Source organism: Sebastes fasciatus, chromosome 19, assembly GCF_043250625.1.
Source record: "Sebastes fasciatus isolate fSebFas1 chromosome 19, fSebFas1.pri, whole genome shotgun sequence".
NCBI lineage: Eukaryota > Metazoa > Chordata > Actinopteri > Perciformes > Sebastidae > Sebastes > Sebastes fasciatus.
The window spans coordinates 20,390,134-20,411,301 of NC_133813.1; the positions used below are offsets into that span (position 1 = coordinate 20,390,134).

General features: G+C 41.4%; 2 protein-coding genes across 3 annotated transcripts; one reads left to right on the top strand and one right to left on the bottom strand.

Moving 5' to 3' along the window:
* Positions 1-1,257: 1,257 nt before the first annotated feature.
* On the top strand, positions 1,258-15,225 carry LOC141757476 (AP-4 complex accessory subunit RUSC2). Of its 2 annotated transcripts, none has more exons than XM_074617983.1 (10): positions 1,258-1,575; positions 5,638-7,024; positions 8,613-8,907; positions 9,073-10,032; positions 11,713-11,789; positions 11,934-12,108; positions 12,232-12,337; positions 12,441-12,487; positions 14,052-14,709; positions 14,838-15,225. In XM_074617983.1, exons 2-10 carry the CDS (start codon positions 5,693-5,695, stop codon positions 14,920-14,922), a joined length of 3,735 nt encoding a protein of 1,244 aa, XP_074474084.1. In that variant the 5' UTR covers positions 1,258-1,575; positions 5,638-5,692; the 3' UTR covers positions 14,923-15,225. The 2 variants fall into 2 exon arrangements, with proteins under 2 accessions (XP_074474084.1, XP_074474085.1); XM_074617984.1 differs by having other exon boundaries at positions 1,261-1,399.
* Positions 15,226-16,417: 1,192 nt separating this feature from the next.
* On the bottom strand, positions 16,418-20,935 carry cimip2b (ciliary microtubule inner protein 2B). The gene is made up of 7 exons (XM_074617985.1): positions 20,917-20,935; positions 20,524-20,655; positions 19,572-19,780; positions 18,625-18,779; positions 18,200-18,326; positions 17,234-17,446; positions 16,418-17,114 (listed from the first exon to the last, which is right to left on the bottom strand). The coding sequence occupies exons 2-7, from the start codon at positions 20,586-20,588 to the stop codon at positions 17,020-17,022; spliced, it is 864 nt and encodes a 287-aa protein (XP_074474086.1). The 5' UTR covers positions 20,589-20,655; positions 20,917-20,935; the 3' UTR covers positions 16,418-17,019.
* Positions 20,936-21,168: the final 233 nt, after the last annotated feature.

Below are 21,168 nucleotides of genomic sequence, written 5' to 3' on the forward strand. Positions count from 1 at the left end.
CCACTTTTTGTCATAATTTTGATTTTGAATCTACTATTGAATCTATTGTTGCCTGGATTAATGCTAGACCTAGGCTACATACACAGATTTCAATGATGCTATCCAATCTAGCCACACCAGACACCTCATGACATGGGAGGGGACTTGGAAGGGGACTGGGAGCTTGAACAGGCAGTTTCTCCTGTTTGTTTGTTTTTTAATATAAAGTATATATTTAGTAGTATATTATTATATATAGTATACAGTATATAGTATATATAAAGTGTAGGGGTCCAATACTGCCGTCTGAAAAAGTGGGGGGCATATGTCCCCTGTGCCTTCCCCCTATCATTACGCCCTTGCCTACAGTGTATAACAGAGGGAACCACATGTCACATATTGTGCAACTGTCCTTGAAAATGGTTGCATCAATTCGCCACTGGAGGGCGAGCTGAGCCAAGGTGGTTTTAGTGAGATGAATATGCCACTAGCACATTTGTGATTTGACCAGCAAACTGTAGTATTTTATAAACTAATTCTTACAAATTCTGCAATTGTTTAGTTTAGAGTTACACTATTTTGACTTTTTGCATTATGTCACCATTGTCTAGGCATTCAAACAATTACACGGAGTAGTTATTTTGAAAATATTGTTTATTATTTGTTACTGTGTTATTTGTTCTTGTTCTTTTAATTTTTTATGTTGGTGGTTATCTAAAACTATGCTCATTTCGGACAATAAAAGGATGAAAAGTTAGGAATGAGATGGGAAATACAATGGTCATAATGTTAATGATGAATGATAACATATTTTATTTATTTTATTAAAATTAAAAATTAAAAAAATAAATAAAGGTAATTTTTAATTTGAATAAAAAAATAAATACAAAACTATTTTATATATTTATGTGTGTGTATATATATATATATATATATATATATATATATATATGTGTATATATATACACATACATTTATAAAATAGTTTTGTATTTATTTTGTATATTTTAATTTTAACCTATAGCCTACTAAGAACAAAAACATACCTAATTACAATGAATTATTCCAAATTAACATTATAGTCATTGTATAACTTCTTATGAGAGATCTCATTCCAAGCTGTTCATCCTGTTATCATGTGAAATGAGCATCCTTTTAGATAAACCACATATACTGTATATACAGGCTCTCTCGCTGTCTCGGATACTTGAGTGACAGCCACTTCTCCCTCCTCATTGGTTAAAGCCTCCGTGACGTCGTATCTCTGTCCGGCTGAGTGGTGCTGAAGCTGCGGCGGCGTGGTGGTGGAGGTCCTGCTGTCTCTGTCCGGACCTCAATGGCCGACCGGTCTCATATTACGCTTTAGAATATAGTTATTCATTCCCGGTGCAACCCGTTGATTTTAATATCAGGATATCAGGTAATATAGCTGAAATTATGAGCTTTCTAATGCATCTTTGACGTCAGAGGTGCGTCGAGTACTCGCGTGATTTTATTTATAGGGAATTGTTTGGTTGCATTATTTTGGATCTAACATATTTAAATCAGCTGGAAGAGGAGGACGGACATCACTTTTGACTGAGGACTGTTAATCCAGTAGGTGATCATAATAATATTAAAGGATATCATTGCTGGTGATGGTGCAAAATGCACGAGTCTTTAGATAATAATAATAATAATAATACATTTAGATGTGCTTACTTTGCTTTGAAGTCAGCTGTATTGATTCTAATCTTTTGTCTTACTTTATTTGGGGTTTAAATCTGTATGTGTGTGATAGTGTGTGTGTGTGAGAGACAGAGAGAGAGAGGGAAAGGGAGATGCTATACTTCTGTCATGGGTGCTGCATGTCTCTTGTTGTCTAACATGTTGTCCTACTTCAGCCACTTTGAATATTTCATCATGAGAACCAACACACACACACACATACTCACAGACAGGTACTGTCCATGCATTGCAGTCTCCATATGTGACCTTCTTCTTCTTCCCTCTGTCTATACACTGTTTGCTGTCTTTTAATCTTTAGACGCAGGTCAAAGATCATATCTTATCATTTGTTATTGAGTTCTATACAGACCAATGTGAGCCGTAATGATGTCTCATTATCAGAGAGACATCACTGAATACAAGCAGCATCACGATCTGTTTTCCAGGCACAACAACAGTGGACCTCCTCTCAGACTCTTTGCTTTCACAGCATCCCTCATGTGAGATGGCTGACTTGACTTGACAGACATTTTTCCAGTGAAGTAGCTCAGTTAATCACAGCCTTCTATCTCAGTGTGCTCCAGAGGACAGAGCTGCAAGTTACTGGACCACCAGCAGTGATAATGATAACGCAAGAGTTGTATCCGCTTTGCAGTGAAATTGTTAGTCCCCCTGCAGACAACCAGTCAGTCACGCTGGCCTACTTTCCTGTGGCATTGAACTGTTGAACTGTTGAAGATCAGAGGGGACAGACAGGAAGAATCAAGATGCAATGCTATGTATTATGTTGTCCCTCATATTACATTATACCAGAGACATTTATCTTGCAGTACTAATCAAACGACAACATATTGATTCAACACGATTCGGTCAAAACTGTTCAGCAGGACTCCCTCCACCCAAATGTGTGTTATGTTGTGTATAATATCTTTTAGGACAGAAGTAAAAAAAATAAGACAGTTTCCTCCAAACATCTACACATACACTGGGAGCAGTTGGAGATTTGTGTGTATATATAAAACCTTTATTTAACTAGGAAGTCACGTTGACTTAGTCAAGAGAGGATCAAATAGCAGCAACCCACACGTAACAAGACAACAACATTGAATCACGACAGCAACAATAGGTACGGCAAAATACGTTACATCATACAGTGCATTAACAGAGCAGCATGTTGGTCATGTGTTTGTCATGACCACATGTGTGACCACTTCCTTTATTCTATGTTTAAAATCATTTAAAGAGATCTCAAGTTTAAGCTTGGCCTGCAGATCGTTCCAGGACCAAGGACCGTAGTGTCAGGCCATTAAATAGGCGTTATCCCTCGCTATAAGCCCCATAGATGTGGGTCATTCAACCTACTACACCCGCTAGTAGGTTTTATCATCCTTTCACATGGTAGATCACCGAAAGAAGGTATAAAAACACGACAGCGACCTCTAGTTACTGTAGTTATTATGTCAGGAGCCGAAGCGGAAGTCAGGCACTGTAGTATAGACGGCATGAAAGTCCATAAGGCGTGGAGGTTGGGGAAAACACAGGGTTTTCACTCAGGACACCAGAGTTTGCAAATTTTTAGTAGCTTAATTGTTAGCCACATTTAAATATTAAATAATGCAATGTAATTAGATCATATCTGGAAACACAAGACTAGGAATAGACTGAAATATATGCCAAAATCAAAACCTGGCTCTGGTGTTGTAGGACAGAATTATAAGTCTTCTAAAAATGCTCAATATTTGACTTTGTATTGTTTGTATTAGTGCTCTGAACAAAGGTCCCACAGCCAAGCCACATCCACTTTGTTTATATCCAACAGATTGATATTTCTGCAAACAAGCATATATCTACGTGTTTACTCTTTGTTGCCATGGTAGGGATGTTGTTTATTGTAGCAGTGTGATAATAAAGAGGATTATCTCTTCACGGTCATCTGCAACAGATGTTGTTTGTTTACACACGTTATGCCCAGACAGTAGTACAGCGATGTCATGTGCTACATAATGCCCCAAATGTCTTAACACAGAGGATGTTGAATCTAAAATAATGCATTTTCTGAACATGATTCTATAGCATAAATTCACAACATAGCACTGCTGAAGGCAGATTTCAGTAAATGGTGTGTGTGGTTGTATCCTAGCAATATTAATTATCGCTAATAACTTAAAAGAGCTATTTCATTAACTGAAGGTCATCAGCAATCTTCAGTGTTTAATGTATATATATAATGTATATATATCATATTTTATGTGCTTTGTAATTATTGTTATTTTTTTTTACTTATCAGTAGTTGTGTTTCATGAAAGGATGATGATCATTATTAGGCTGCCTGTGTATAGGTAAAATCAGGAGCAGTGCGTATGAACATGGTAGAGCACGTTGAATTAACTAAACTGATGTGAAAGTGTATTTACTCTTAGCAGTGCCAGAGGAGCATCTCTGCAGTGCAACTGCCCTAGTTACAGAGCAGCTGAGTAACGGTGAGAGACTGTGGTTGGCCCAGGCAGAGAGAGGAGGAGTTTATTAATGGTCCACTGAATTATGGGGGGTAGGCTGCGCTGAGGGCCAGAAGCAGGCAACACAGTAGGATGCTGACTGGGGGACCAGTGGTGGGAAGTGAGGGAGCAGACTCCCTGTGCTTTTTACATGTATCTATTCTGTAGGGATACTTTTACTCTACAATTAAACATGCACTTTTCTTTTTTTACTAAAATTAGGTCCCTGAGGCTTTAAGCCTGTCACACCATTACAGCTAGGAGAGTCCAAGATCAACATAAACACTTCATATACAGACACCTACAACAAACATACAATTTATCTTAATTACATTTACATTCAGCATTAAATCATGTCTCCATGGTCCAACTGTGAAAACATTTTCTCTCAAATTCAGATGGTCTATAATGGTACCTCTGTTCTTAGGGCCAGGCCTTAAACAGAGTTTAAACCTAAACCTAAGTCTTAAACAATAACTTTGGTATTTTTCAACAATATTTTCCCATGTTTTTTGTGTCTAAGTGACTAATGGGGGCAACAATTTCTGAAACTGGTCCAGTATTGAGGGATAACGCTACAGCCGCCAGCCGCTAATCAAGCTGTAATGTAATCCTTTGGGGCAACCTGGCACCGTCAGTTTACGCCCTCTAAATTGCTTGTTTTTGCCACTGACAAGCTCAGATTGTTTTTATAAGTGTCTGACAACATTATGGGAAGGACTTTACAGAGAAATTAAACATTTTTCTTACCTTTCGCTTGACGCCGTCTGTTTGTTATTCTGAAACCTTGCATCGCATCCACATTGTGGAAATAGTCTATTGTAAATATTCAGCCATGACATTGGAAATCTTTTAGCTAACACTAAGCTATACTCTTTCTGTACTCCAACACAACAACCTCAGACAACACTGGTGTCCCGTGACACTCCTCTCTCCACTCTCACTCACTTTTCCACTGTTGTCTTCTGGCAACAAGTCACACGACACAATAACAAGCAGAAAGTGAAAGGTAAGAAGAACATTTCATTTCTCTGTAGGGTCTTTTCTATAATCTTAGAATAAAAACCTGAGCCTGTCAGTGGCAAAAACAAGCACTTTTAATGGATGTAAACTGACGGTGCCAGGTTGCCCCAAACGATTACATTATAGCCTGATTAGCGACTGGCGGCTGCAGTGTTCTCCCTCAATACTGGACCAGTTTCAAACGCTGTTGTCCCCATTAGTCACTTAGACACAAAAACATGGGAAAATAGGATCCAGGTTGAAAAATTCAGAGGTTATCCTTTAACTGTCTGTAGCAGTGGTAGTAATTGATTGTTTCATGTATTTTGTATCAACACATATTACCATTGTACTCTTGTATGCATCCCCTTGCATAGTTGTGAATATGTTTCACATGATAACACATTCAAAGCAGATTCATTACAAGTGATTCTATTCTGTTTTATTCTTTCAGGATTTAATCTTAATAACATGGAGACCGTGTCCATGGTCCAGTCTGATCCAGCAGTATGATTGGAGCATCCAGTCTCTCAGGGCACACCCTAATAGCATGCCACTTCCCCGTGGTTCAGCTCCCCACTTGGCAACTTCCTGTCCAGGCCCTGTGCGGCTCAGCCAAGAGGCCCGGCCGGCTGTGCTCAGTAGGTCTGACCCGAGCTGTGTCCCTCCCAGAGCGAGACTCGCTGCACCGAGAGCACGCCTTCGCAGGCGGGCGAAGGCCTTTTTCCAGCAGCTACGGTAGTCTCAACGAGGACCGAGCGGAGGAGGAGGGGGCCAGCGACAGCAGCGGGAGGTACGACTCCAACTCGTCACCAGAGGAGACGAGTTCCCATCTGAAGAAGGAAAGTTCTGGAGCTAGAGATAGAGACAGCCTGCGGTCACGCAACTCATTCCTTCCCAGTACAGAGCTAGATGAGGATGAGGAAGATGAAGATAGTGATGGCGATAATCTACACCGATATCACGAGGACTCCTCTTTTGTGCTGCATGGAAATTCCAACTGGCCTCGAAATAATGGTGCCAGAAATCATACAATGTCCCACAGGGACAGCGAATGGGGCAATGAAGGGACCATGCTGGGTACGAAGAGTGACCAGGAGTGGCTCTCTAACCAGCCTCGCCAGCAGGACTCACTGCAGACTGAATGCTTTCATGTGAGCAGATCTGGCATCACAGTGGTGGCTTTTGGCGAGCAAGACTCAGACAGACTGAAGGATAACATGTCCTGCTGCATCCACAAATGTTCCCCAGAGCTGTTCTCCAACAGCCACGCAGAGTATGTCAGCGACTCTTCCTGTAACAGCTCTGATGGCGTCTTGGTTAACTTCTGCACCATCTATAACAGGAGCAACAACCCTGCCACGCCGAACGACCTCAGCAGTCCCGTGGTTCACCCCTATCCGTCATCTGAGGGATCCGTGTTCCTCAACCTTCAACCCGTTGCTCAGACTCCAGCCGAGGACCTCCAACATGATGACATGGCGGTTAACTCTCCCCCTAAAGAGGAGGTCGACGTGACACCCCCCGCTTCCTGCTGGTCTCCTCAGGGCCTCGACTCTAACTGCAATCTTTACTCCCTGGAGCCGCTACCCCCGGGTCTCTCTTCGCTGGAGGTGTCAGACCTGGCCGCCTGCCTCCAAAGCCAGGCCACATTAGCTATGGGGACCAACCAGAAGTACTACAAGCTTGTGACCTGTGACCTCTCCTCCAAGTCGCCTAGCCCAGCCTGGTCCAGCCTCACCAGCTGCCCCGAGGGTCAGAGCAGAAGTAGCCCCTTCCATCCCTCTGAGCACCTCTTTGAGGATCATAAGAAAGAAGAACAACACAAAGAAGCAGAGAAGGTAATATTTCTTTTAGATGATATAGGTATGCTAAACATAGATTATTAGGGAAAATTACAAAAAATGCATAGCTAAAGTTGTCGCTGTCCAAAGAAAACCAATCGAATGTCCAATGAATTTTTTATGGCAGGCCTATTCAATTAATTTTTTAGAAGGGCCAGATTTGAAAAACAAGTGTCAAGGGGCCGGACATCTACATTGCTGTGTCTGATCTGCAAAGCTAGTAATTTGAATGTGAAAACAATACACCTTTTTAATTTTAGTAGGTTGTTGTTTTAATAAACAAGTGGGTCTTTAGGGGGAGATACTGTAGCAGGTCAGCAATTCATTAATGAATTAAACCCATTCATACTGCATGCAAAACCTGCTTTTTATTTGCCCAAAACTGTATGGAATTATCATAAAGTGGGCATGTCTGCGAAGGGGAGACTCTTGGGTACACCATAGGACCCATTTTAATTCACATATGTTGAGGTCACAGGTCAAGGGACAAAATCATTGGTACTAATAGATTCCTTAAGTATTCTAGGTTCATATAATACCAGTATCTTCACTCTAGCTTTAGACTGAGACCGCTACAGCCTCTTTAAAAACAGCAATGTCATCGTTGATCCCGCTTCAGGTCTCAGAGGGTTAAATGCTTTTTCATATTTGTAAATGATCAAAGGGCCAGATTGAGGTCATTAAAGGGCCGGATTCAGCCCACGGGCGGCCAATTGAATATGTCTGCTTTATGGGTTTGGAAAATTCTTCTACTTCTTGAGCGATATAAACCATTTAAAAACTGTATTAGATTATCTGAAAAAGGCAATAAAGCTGAAAAGAGGCAGTGTTTTGTAGATGCATGGGTTTTACAGGACAGCTACGATTTGCTAATATGAAAGAAAGAGAAAATAACACAATTGAATAAAATACACTAACAAAGGCATTGTATGTACTGTATTCTGAAGTATGAACATCACCATTCTCACAAGCTTTAAACATCTCAGTACTCATCTTCTAATACGTTAAGTATAAGTTAATGACATAGACCCCTCTAATGGACCATTTGACCACTTAACTTTGTTTATTAGACACGTATTAACATCCACTACAGACTTGATAGATTATTGTGAAAACTCTTTTATCAATTAATGACAGTTAGCCTTCTACTACAGACTTGATGGCGTGTAAGTAGAGCTGTCAATTATTGTGATTATCATAAAGTGGGCATGTCTGTAAAGCGGAGACTCGTGGGTACCCATGGAACCCATTCTTATTCACATATCTTGAGGTCAGAGGTCAAGTGGACCCTTTGAACATGGCCATGCCAGTTTATCCTCGCCAACATTTTGCATAAGTTTGGAGCGTTATTATCGCGTTACCTTTGATAGCCCTACTTATAACAAAGTGAGAAATTATTTTTAATGGTTTACAACACAGCTTACAACTGATCCATAAAGCCATCTGTTACTACTTAAAGTATAAACCCCATTACAAAGAGTTTCTTGTTAGACAGTCGTGACAACGTCTTGTGTAATAATAGGCTACATGATGTGATATGGTTGTGTAAACCTAAGCAGTTATGTCTTTTCTGTATCACCATCAGGAGAAAGAGGATCACCAGAAGGAGAAGAGGTTCTCCTCCGCACAGTGCAGCGCCGGGTTTGATCGCTCTCAGTTTCAGACCTATGATTACCAAGTTGCCACCACCTCCACTGAGAAAGCCCTCTGCAGGAAGGAACATACAGACAGCATCCAAAGCCTCTCCCACACGCCTTGTTCGCTCTGCCCCAGCCAGTGTAGCCCACATAGCAGTGAATGCCAAGGCACAAGCGTTGCGTCCACACGGCCATCTGTGATTCTGCACCAGGAGCACTGTGATACTGATGCTACTGAGAAGGGTAAGGCTACAAATGGGAGTGTTTTATTTCTTTGATGCTTGCTTTTATAAGTGAGAGGGCAAAATACGCAAAGATACAATACCAGATTTCAAAATGATCAATAAAGTATTAGGTGAATCTAACATCTGTTCCAACTATTTTTCTTATCCTCTACCACCATGTCAGGAGCATGTTCATTGGAAAATGCAGTGGTGCGCTACAGTAAAGCCCAGAGACCAACCTCGCTGCCCATCCAGCCCTTTGTTCTGGTCCCCACAGGCAAACCCCAGACCCAGCACCTGGGCTGTCTTCTGGAGCAGTACATAAACCAGAAGAGCAGCAAGTCTGGTAGCTCCCAACCGGGCCTCAAGTTCAAGGCCAAAAGCAGCCAGTGCTTTTCTAATCTTCAGCCGTCACCGATGGGCAACCGTTGCCCCGTCTTCCTGGAGGCTCCGTCGAGCTCTGACACCTGCTCCACCTGCACGCCGAGCCCAGAGTGCTTCAGCCGCAGACGGGCATGGAGCCAGCCCTGCAGAAGCCAAGGATGCCCAAGTCTGTGTACATTAAACTGCAGCCTAGATCCAACTCCCAGCAGCCCAACGCCCAGACTGGTTCAAGATAAAACAAGCCCATACTCAGGCAAAACTACCAATTTTTCAGCCCCAAATCAGACCAACCTTGTAAAAATTCCCACCTACCAGGACCTTATTAACCTCACACCTGAGCAGAGCCATGCCAACACTGAGCCCAAAAGTCCCACCTACCATCCACTAGTCTCCCATACACCGCCCACTTTACTCCTAACCACTGACGCCCGTCACCCAAACCTGCAGGTGTCCCTGTCTCCTCCTGCAACCGTACAACCAGACAAGAAGCTCCCTCAGCACCGGGCTGCACCTGCAGCTGACGCCGGCTTTTTTCGCGGAGGTTTTACAGCTGCCCTCTCCTCGGTAGCTCCTCTCTCTTCTCTGAGTTGTCTGCTTTCTTTAGCTGCTTCCGGGCTGCAAATGCAGGACTCTACTGGGAAGCCGAGTCAGAGTCAACACAGTGACTCTCTGATCCTGAGCGACAGGCCGCCCACAGAGTTCTGCCTCTCGCCCGACACGTCTTATGAGTCCATGTCTATCAGCCACCTTCAGAGGAGAGGTGAGGCCTGAGTCATATCAGTTTGTGTAAAACATGTTATATGCCATACATTGAAATCTGGATGAAGTAAAAAAAAAAAGTGACCCATTAACAGCAATGACGGGATTCCTCCTTGATTGGATTGGCAATCCAGTGATGAGCTGTAGAGAGCAGCAATAAAAACTCACTGTGCTGCAGCAGTGCCTTCAATACCCTGAAGGGGCTTCCTCTCAAACATGACCTATTTTTAACTCTCCCTGCACGGGATTGGCTGAGCCCTCTGCTCTGTCGCCCTATGTGTGTGTGTGTGTGCGACTGCAAGCTCCAAGAGAGGGAGAACGATGCAGTAGAAACAGTGCTAATGAATTATAAACACACCTTATCATTTTGTTTTACCACATGGGCCAATTGGTGCAAATTGGATTCTCTAAATGGGAACCTTTTGTGATGTATAATCAACGACGGTGAACAGTCAGTGTGGTGCAACACTGCAGGCAGCATCAGCATGCATAAAGAATTCACCGTGACATTTGCAGAGGCTAGGCAGCATGAGACGAAAAGAGAAAGGCAAGGGGAAAGCAAGTCAATGAGGATCGCTGCTAAATTTGACTCTTTCATCTTCGGTTCACTTTCACATTTGCATTCCCCGCAATATGATAATGAACCCTGAAAGTAATCTCTCATATTTCTATGCACTGACCCACTTAAGAGAGGTGAAATCCAGCAAGTTCTGTTCATTGTTGAGTCTTGTTTTATTATTTTTTAAGTGAAACATCTGACAGTGCAGTATCATCGCTTCAACCTGTCTCCAATACAAATCACCTTGTTTAAAGAAGTTTCTAGAAATGAGAGTACAAGGGAAATTACTGCACTAGAAACAAAAAATTCAAGAAACAGCTGGATTTGTACTGGAAACAGGTTAGTTAGATACCACCACACTAGCAGCTTACGCTTATTTGATGAAAGTAATACACTGAACTGATATCAGATGGGAATTTGCAGTGTAACACGCATTGTATATATTATAGGGCTGTCAAAGTTAACGTGATAATAACGCGTTAACCCATATTGGTTTTAACGCCACTAATTTCTTTAACACATTAACGCAACTTGCGATTTTTAGGTTGTAGCAGGAGTGAAGATACTGGCATCATATGAAACTATAAAACCTAAGGAGTCCATTGGTACAAACCATGTCATACCAGCTTGTCGCCAAGGAGGCTAAATAACGCTCCAAAGTTATGCAACATTTTGGAGAGGAAAAACTGGCACGGCCAATTTCAAAGGGGTCCGTTGACCTCTGACCTCAAGATATGTGAATGAAAATGGGTTCACCCACGTGTCTCCCCTTTACAGACATGCCCACTTTATGCTAATCACATGCAGTCTGGTGCAAGTCATAGCACACTGACACACTGACAAGCAAGCATATTTGCCCACTGCCATGTTGATAAGAGTGTTAAATACTTGACAAATCTCCCTTTAAGGTACCTTTTGAACAGATAAAAAAATGTGTGATTCATTTGCAATTAATTGCGAATAACTATAAACAATCATGCGTTTAATGGCTACTAAATATTTTAATCGATTGAAAGCCCTAATATATTAATATATTCATGTTTTGTATATGACCAAACAATGTATGGAGCATTAATTATTACTTCAGCTCATCCAACCTCTTTCCTCATCCCATATCTCTAGGTTTGCTGAGGTCTGTGAGCAGGGCAGTGGATTTGATCATGGCTCATTTTGGCAGCAGCAGAGACCCTGAAGAAAAGGTATGAATTTGGCAGAGCTATAAGCAGATAGAAAAGTGTGTCACAATGGAAAAGCGCCAAACTGGTGTTACTTACATGGATTGGATTGGAGTCAAATAACTTGCAGGAAATATAGTGTATCATATTTATTTTCTTCTGCCACAGATGCGTCTGGGTAACAGCTCTCGCAGTCCCACAATAGGCGGTCTGGTCCTGGAACATTTGTGTCCGGCGATCCAGAATATTTTAGAGGACGGTCTTAGGGATCACAAATTGGATCTCATCATCGGGCAGCGCCGCAACCACTCCTGGAGCGTGGTGGAGGTCTCTACTAGGATCGGTAAATTGAACTAGAATGTCATGAATGTCCTGGCATGATGCACCGGTGGAGCAGCATTGTTTTGTGGCGCTCTGTTTATTGTGTGCTCTTCGATGAACTCTCTTTCATCTCTGTCTGCAACAGGTCCATCCACCAGGGTCCTTCACAGCCTGGTCTCCAAAATCAGACAATGTCCCCAGCTCGCCAGCCACTGCATGAGACTGAGAGCCTTCATCATGGGCCTGCTTAAGTAAGTAATTATCTTTAATCCCACTGATGATGATAAAGAATGTTAATGGTAATTAATGCACATATAAGCATTAATCTGCTGTTGTTTATTTGCTCTCTTTCAGCTTGAGAGCTTTGGAGTTCTGGCTCAGTCACCTTCAGAGTCAAAAAGGTGAGGAAACAGTCAATTTACTGGACTAGCAGCGTGGCAAAATGTCAAATGTCCACACTCAAATGTCTCAACAACTATTGAAAGCACTGTCATGAAATTTCATATTCATGTTCCCCACAGAATTAATTGAAATAACTCCTGACTTTTCATTTAGCTCCTTTATCGTGTCAAATTCATATTTGTTAGGGCTGGGCATCATTTAAAATTGAGAACCCATCCTGTGAATGGAAGCATTCAGTTGCGTAAAATGCCACCACCACTGCGTTTATTTTTATCAGACGCCTCAGGAGTGTAGTATAGCCATACTTTCAAACGTTTTAGTGGCGTCTCGGCATGCTGAACTGGCAAATACACTGTGCTCGACTTCACCACACCAGACTGCAAGGCCTGTAGCTGCTTCTGTAGTGGGCCAATCACACGTCGCATTGAATTGAAGAACGCTTGCGGTGATTGGCTGCAAGCAAAACCGTACAAATTGTAATTTCTTTCTAGATCTGGGTATAAAAAGGATCAGGTATCGTTTATTTTGATTGATACCTTAAAAGGTATTGAGTATCGATACTCAGCCCCAGTATTTGTCCAATACCTTTGTTTAGGAACTTTGTGTTTAGTGCTTATTAGCAAATGGTAGTATGCAAACATGCTAAACTGGGACACAATAAACAAGACCTGCTAAACACCAGCATTGACAAATTTGACAAAAAAAATCTTATCTATCCATTATCTATATATATTAGGTGATCTGCTGAGGAAAACTGTGAGATGTGGCTGAAAGGTCTGAAAATGAAGACCTTGAGATAAGATTTTTTTTGTTGTTTGTTGTTGTTGTTGTCAGACTCTTGTTTCCAAGGTCAAGAATGAAGTCTCAGAATCAACATTGTCTTTGTGAGCATGTTAGCATGCTGATGTTAGCATGTTTAGCTCAATTACAGCCTCACAGGATAGAGATGAACTTTATTACTTCCGAAAGGGCAAACTGTTTTGCCACCATAAACAAAGACATACGCAGTATATACTATACGTCATCTACACCGGTGGTTCTCAAACTTTTTCATGTCAAGGACACCTAAACTGACACAAGTAAAGACCATGGACCCCATGGATTTGGTAAGATTTTAGGGCAAAAATGCATTAAGATGTTTTATGACATAAAGTGTACCAAACCCATGACCAAAATAGTCATACATTCTGTCGTTATTATTACTTATGGATGGAATTGCTGGGGACCCCGTGAAACCCCCTCAAGGTCCCCCCGGGGTTCCCAAACCCCACTTTGAGACCCACTGATCTACACAACATATAACACGAGGCAGGGACAAGAGAAATTCACAGTACCATTGCGACAACGATGAGGGTCAGTAAAAGTCAAGTATACAGTCATAAAAACCAAAAGTGCAGGTATGCCAAACAACAATGTAAAAGTTATTCAGACAATAACAGCATAAGTAAGACAGCCAATAGCGTGCCTGCGGAGTCCTATTAAATAATTGTTGAATCTAAACCAACAAATAATTGCATATGTTTGGACCTTTGTGCGCTCACACGTCCGTTTCTGTCTCCACAGATGTGGTGACAGCATACTACCATTCTTGGGGGTTCCTGTTCATGTCACTGGGTCAGTGTCAGCCCATGTTTCAGGAGCTGCTACTTCTGCTGCAGCCGCTCTCCGTGATGCCCTTTGACCTCAACTTGCTCCTGGAGCCCCGACTGTTACGCAACAGACAGCTGTGTTCGGAGGAGGAGCAGGGTGTTTCTCCACCTCCGCCGTGCTCGGCCCTCCTGGTGACCAGCTGGCCACTACTGCAAGCTGACAAAAAGGTGGACAGCAGTCAGCAAACTAAGATTTCACAGCAGACTGCTCTGCATCGCCAAGAGTCTCCCAGTTTTCAGAAGCAGGATTGCGTAGGGATGCAGGCTAACAGGAGTCCATTAGCGCCTATTCCAGAGTGGTGGCCGAAAGAGCCCGACCTTATGGATGGTATGGATGAAGGGGAGGACTGCAGCCATAATTATGCAGATACTTGGTCCCAAATAAGTATGGACAGCAGGCAAGAAGAGAGGACGGGAGAGAAAGACAATGGGACCCCAATTGCGTCCACTTGTGTCCAGACTGAGAGTCCATGTCTGGGCGGGCTGCGCTGGGCCAAACTGTTCGGAGCAGCTGATACGTCCACCAGGACAGAGAGCGTCTCTCAGAGTCACAGTGGAGCACAAACCAAAAGGTACACATTTTGTTGTTTGATTTTCTCACTGCTTTAATGTATTCTTTGGTTGATTTGGGATCTAGATTGATGGCAGGCTGACACTCTCTCTACTTATAACCAATACCTCTGTATCATTGCTTTTATAGGTGCAGGCGACCGTCGCAGTGGCTGCATTTTGACAGATCGCAGCTTGGACTGTTGGCTCAATCCATCAGGTCAATGAAGCTATGAGGAGCTCAGACTAACAAAGACTGCTGAAAACTAAACCCTTTGCGGGTGGAGGACAGAGTGGAGCCTATTTACTATAATAACGAAAAGTCTTAACTGCATGATAATACATACACAGTGCTGAACTGATCAGCAAGTACATTGAACACAGGATTAACAGCTTCGGCAATGGCCCTTATTCATCAAGCTTTGCGTTGCACCAGCTATTCACAAATCCATCCAAGTTTGTGTGCCCTTTCTAAGTTCTTAGTACCAGTTAGTTATCAGCCGTGACAGTGTGTGGCTGGTATTGTTTTCACCTTGTGAGTGTGTGTGTGTCATCAGGTGTGCCAGGTGTTTATGTCTGTGGACAGATTTTGTCACCGCGGTAGCGTCACAATTGCCGAGTTCGAACATTGGTGTGGTCCGAGCAAGGGCGCCGGAAGTAGGGGGGGTACGAAGTGGGAAAGGGGCCATTGGCACCTCACTTTACGCCCCTGGCCCAATTTGACGTTGTGGTCGGTGTGATCCCGTTGCAAGATGGTCTCTAGTTTTGAAATAAATCAGGTTGCAAGGAAGTCTTGATTAGTTAAAAAAAAAAATTTTAACAATGTGTAAGGAAACATCTATAATGCTCTTCAATCAACTATGTAAACAGGAAGTTGCTGTAGCATCACAAACAAGCCCCCAGGAAGAGCGCCGGGCTTTGAAGCAAATTTTCGTAATGGCCAAACCATGGAATTACAACGTCATCTGATGCCATTAGGCCCAAAAATACTTTTTCCCATAGACTTACATTGGGAAAGAGACTTCTGTCAATCAGCGGATACTTTTTTTTTAGGTAAATCAACTTCCCAGTGAGAACACTTGAATAGCCCTCATTTATTTTTTACGTCCTAAAAGTTGTAAAACGCACTTATAGCCCAATCCAGAGTTAGTTCCCTTCCTCCGTTCATGTGAATGAGACCCAGACGGAGGCTGGAGCGGGGGCTGGGAGGCGGAGTCAAAGGAAACACTACTGCTCCTGCTTTATGGGCCCACTGGAAGTGGAAGATCGCCAGAAGATCCGGGTACTTTTATACCTCTGCAGTGTGGTACAACCCATTTTAATTCAGTGATACATAAATCTCCACTTAGTAAACACATTATACCATAACTGGGCGTGGTTTGAACTTTCAGCTGGTGTAACTGGCTCCTGACGGCTGTTGTTTTATCTGTGTCAGAAGACACAGGATCATTTCCTCAGTAGATCCTGAGCTCTTTTCCAGGAAATAGCTTGATGAATGAGGGCCAATTCCTCCATTTGCAATTGCACTCTGGAGTAAATTTCCTTTATAGGCAGATATCAATCATGAAATGTGAATATTGACCTGCGTTTAGACTGTTGGACATTCTTGTGGTGCAAAACTATCTCATATTTCTCATAGTCATTTTCTCCATAGCTGTAGCTACATTTCATATAGGCGGAAAAATAGAAAGCAATACACCCTTACTAGTGCCAACACACACCAGCCTCGTGGATAGTCAGTAATGTTTTATTTCCAGTAACTTGATTTTTTTGAGCAGATCCCCAGCATGGATTTTCTGTACAGTAGGTGCATGAGTTAACAAACATACAGTCAGTACTTCCTAGATCTCTTAACTTCCTCTCAATGTTTTAGTTATAGGTTTTGGACATTTTCTGGCACAGAACTTTAAAATGTGTGGAATTGTTTGGTATATACAGTAGTAGTAGGCTATGTCTTCCAGTGAGGTTTGTTGAGTTGTACAAAGATAAGCCATCTTGTGGCTGCTTCAGGTACTTACATGTGTGTCAGGTATATTTTGATAGACTGGTGGTTAGATACATTAAGAGCGAGGAAAGAACAGAAAGTGTGTTTTTTTTAATGTATTGTGTCTGTGACATTATTTCACCCAGCATCGTTTTCTCAACCTCTGAATGCTTCCTCTAATGCCCAGTGACAATCAAAGTCTGTCAATAAAGACTTCTTCTTACATGCCAACAGTGAACAGAACAAATTATGTGCTTCGTGTTAATGTGAGGACTTCCTGATAAGTTCTTGACTCATGTCACAACTCATCTTGCCAGTAATGATCATTTTATTGACGTGCACGATGGTTTTATGACTTTGCCTGAAGGATCCTCTTGATGCCGCTCCTTTCCAGTGCATTCTGGGAAAGTTGGCCAAAGGTATGTCCATACATGAACTGGTATCCTGTGGGATGGTGTAGAGTTAGACATGTTTGAACTTGATTGATTAATGCCACTTCAGTAACATTCCTAAAATAGCTGATCACAAGGTAAATGTGTTGCTAACCTAACGCTGACACCGACCTGGGATGTGTCCTGTGAACGACGGCACCACGCCCCTGTTTGATGGATAGATAGTGGGCATGGGAGTTATTGTGCTGTGCTCCCTCCCTGGGCTGCCTCGGGATGTGGGGTCAGTCCGCTGCTGCTTCCCAAACTGGATCAGTGCCTGGTTGGTAGTGATGGGGAAACCTTTGCCAATTAGGAAGCGAGATTTTGGCACATGCCCAGTAAAACCTGTAAAAAGACATCACTCAGTGTCGTAAGGATTCTTTGGCATGGTATGCAAGAGAAACAAAAGTCAGTATATGTTTTTCCAGTCTGCACGGTTGCATTTCTTTTTTTTCTCCCATTTTTTGTTATATTTATATTTTATTGCAGGAGTGCAGGAGTTAACATTTACATTTGCTTACACGATGTTGTTCATACTTATATCATTCCTACAATGTTTATTTATTCTATAGCGAAAAAGTAAAATTGATTGTAAATTAGAACAAAATAAAGAAATAAACAAAGTATTAACAGAAATTAAAAACAAGAAAAAATAATAATAAATAATAGAAAATAAAATATTAAAATGAATTCAAAACAAAAAAGAAATAAGCAAAACAAGAAAATAAATAAAATAAAATAAAAAAGGTAAGCTAGTATACAGTACATACACACACACATACATATATATGTATATATATAAAAGCAACATGCGAAACGGGTAGTTCGTAATGTAATTTGTCATAATTTCTCAATAAAACAGAGTCTATACCAGTACCCTGGTGTGCGCTGGTATTTTGATTTCCTTTGATTTAATTTACTGTGGTTTACCCTGTAACGGCTGCACCCAGGAGAGAAGTATTACTGGAGAGAAGAGAAGCAGTTTTTTAAAAGTTGATATGTTATGTTCACAGCTCATTTACGCTGCCGCTACGTAGCCACAAAAAAAAATCTGTTACCGCAGGTTTAAGGTCTCATTCTTAAAGTTCCCTGATGTACCTGAGATAAAGAACTTGTGCGGGTTATCATCATCCATGAAGTATGGTGTCCCAGTAGGGGTGAAGGACTTCAAGGGCCTGTAGGTGATCACTTTGTTGGAGATTGCTGTCAAGGGGGGTCTTGGTCTCTGGGCCAAAAGATAACAGAGAACCATTAAAACATGCATGACTCAGAGATCATTCAAACAAAGATTACATCTACATAACAATGTGAATCTCAGACACATAATTGGTGAATCTGACCTTCTGGAGAGCTGACCAGTTCAGCCTCTCAGTCTGTTTTCAGGGTGGATTATATTACAGTGAACTGACACTGCAGTTCCACTATGGATAATTAAACAAGAGTGAACCTATTCAGAGCTGCCATGTCAACATGTGTGTGTGTGTGTGTGTGTGTTTGTGGACAATAGAGTGAGAGAGAGTTACGTCAAACTGTTGGTTGGTGTAGTTGACAACAGCTGGCAGGTCTGTTGATCGCCGTTGGACCTTTGTACGCCCGTCCTGGTAAAACTCCCTCAGCGCTTTACGACATGTTTCAGAGTAGCTGCAGGCAAAGTAGTTCTGACTTTTTGGAATGAAACCTAAAACAGCAAGAAGTGACGTTAAAGGATCGGATCAGCCGCATTTCTAGTGGTTTCTAGTTTTATTTGCTCCGTTTTTAAGATGTCTATGATAAAATCGAGGTGAATAGATTTCGTACTTCTGTTCTATTTAAAACACCACCATCTCTTTAATGGAGGTGAATAGATGTTGTACTCCTGTTCTATTTAAAACACCACCATCTCTTTCCAGAAACAGCGTCCCTGTAACTCTGGATAATCCACAGATCACAGCGTGAAGAGTTTTCAAAGGGACTATTTCTTTGGCACGAAGTGTTTCCAATGAAACAGTGTTGTATATTATCCGGAGTAACCAGGGCATTGCTTTTAGGAAGATATGAAATATATAAATGCTATATATATATATAAAACCAGAGCAATCTGAATGACTAAGTTTTTTGTGTAGTTTGGGTGAACTGACCCTTTAAAATGCTCTGTAAAAATGTGTGGGATTTCCCTGCCAAATGTTTCCATAGGGTTCAAAAAAGCAACATAAACACATGAAAAAAAGGGACAAACTTTGAAATCACAACTGCAAATATTGCTACAAATAATTTATACTTAATAATTATTCTCATGGTTTTATGTTGCTGTGCTGTGAAAACTCACATATTTAATTTTAAATTATAACTGACCCATACTGCTAATTGCCATTTTGGTTATTTTACATCATAACTAAGTCACAGGTTGTACATTAAATGTGACCAACATTTTGTCTCCAATATGAAATCATTTTCCCATGAGGTGTTAAGTTACTTAGTGTGTGATACCTACCTGTGTATCCTGGTATCATCTGCTTCAAGTTACTGTCAGGGATGCCTCTCGGTGTCAGACCAGCGTCCGACTCTGTGGAGGGGTCGTGACCCGTGTGGAGGACCAGACGACTGGAGTGTTTCACCTCAGGACTGGTCAGCAGCTCGCCTGTGAGCTGGCCGTAAGACTTCCCCATATTGTACTTGAGCTGTGGACAATAGCCTGCATACCTGAACACAATAGGGAGCCTGGGGTAAACACAAGTTCCAGCATATAGTAGTAGCTCTTCAGTTGGAAACAATACGATATTTAGGTACATTTATTATTATATATGACATTAACAGATTTAACAAACAAATTCTGAGACAATTAGAAGGAAGTAGAGGAGAAATTGTGGACAAATTAACAGGTATCCAATAATCAAGAATAGGGCTGCAACAAATACCATACAGACTAGATTTAACACTAAACTTTAATCAAATAAATAAATGACATAACTTTGTTATAATTTCACATTGTTTTGCATTATATTTGACATGTTCTCCTCCTATGAATTGTAATAATTTAACAGTAATAAGGAGTTTACAGTGACCAATGTGCATAAGGGGATTTAAAATAAGTATTTTATAAATACCGAAATCACTGACAAAGATAAATGAATAAAAGAATATGAGTAAGCATACATAAATAAAATAAATAAATGGCATTAAATAAATAATTAAATAAATAAACAGCATAACATAAATAAAATAAATAAAATAAATAAAATAAATAAAATAAATAAATAACAAAACATAACTTTATTATAATTCCACATTGTTTTGCATTATATTTGACATGTTCTCTTCCTTTGAATTGTAATTTAACAGTATTAAGCCCATGCAGACATTGAACCATGTTCACTCATGCTACATATAACCTACTTTATATGGTTATTTCTAAGCGGATCTGGTGTGAGGAGACAGGTACTTACCCCGGTATATAATGTGGGTCAGGTGTCAGCAGGACTGTGCTGAATTTAGGGGGGTATTTCTCCATGTTGGTCCAGTTTAATCAGGCTGAAGTAGCAGGTTTCCTTCCTGAGCGATGCTGTGTTTGCTGGTTGCTACAGAGAATCACACACAAACACACTGATGGAGCTCAGTGTCCAGTGACCGAAACTTTCTCTGCAAGGACTAAAAACACTATTGTTCGTTTTCTATAGGCTAATACTAATAAAGTAAATAACTCTGAATTTATAGTGATTATTAGAACATATTAGCAAGTGTTTTGCTGTCACTCTTTCATCACTTTTTGAGCTGTTTTTGATCTCTTCTGTGTCAAATATTACAGTATAGGCTACCAGCTTATTACCACTCAGACTTACAGTGTAGCTGATGTGTCGCCTGCAGAGTCCCACATGTCCTCCTCCAAAAGAGACATCAGAGGAGCTTCTAGTATTGTGACAGACTAAGCTCTAAAAAAAACATCAGTATACTCCACTGTTGTATTTTTGACCTGATTATTGTGTTAAAAATGGAAGTGAGGGTGTTATTGTAGCCTATGAAATGACTTTTTAATAGATAGACGGATAGAAATTCTTCAGAAATGCTCAACGACGCCCCCTAGCGACTCCCCC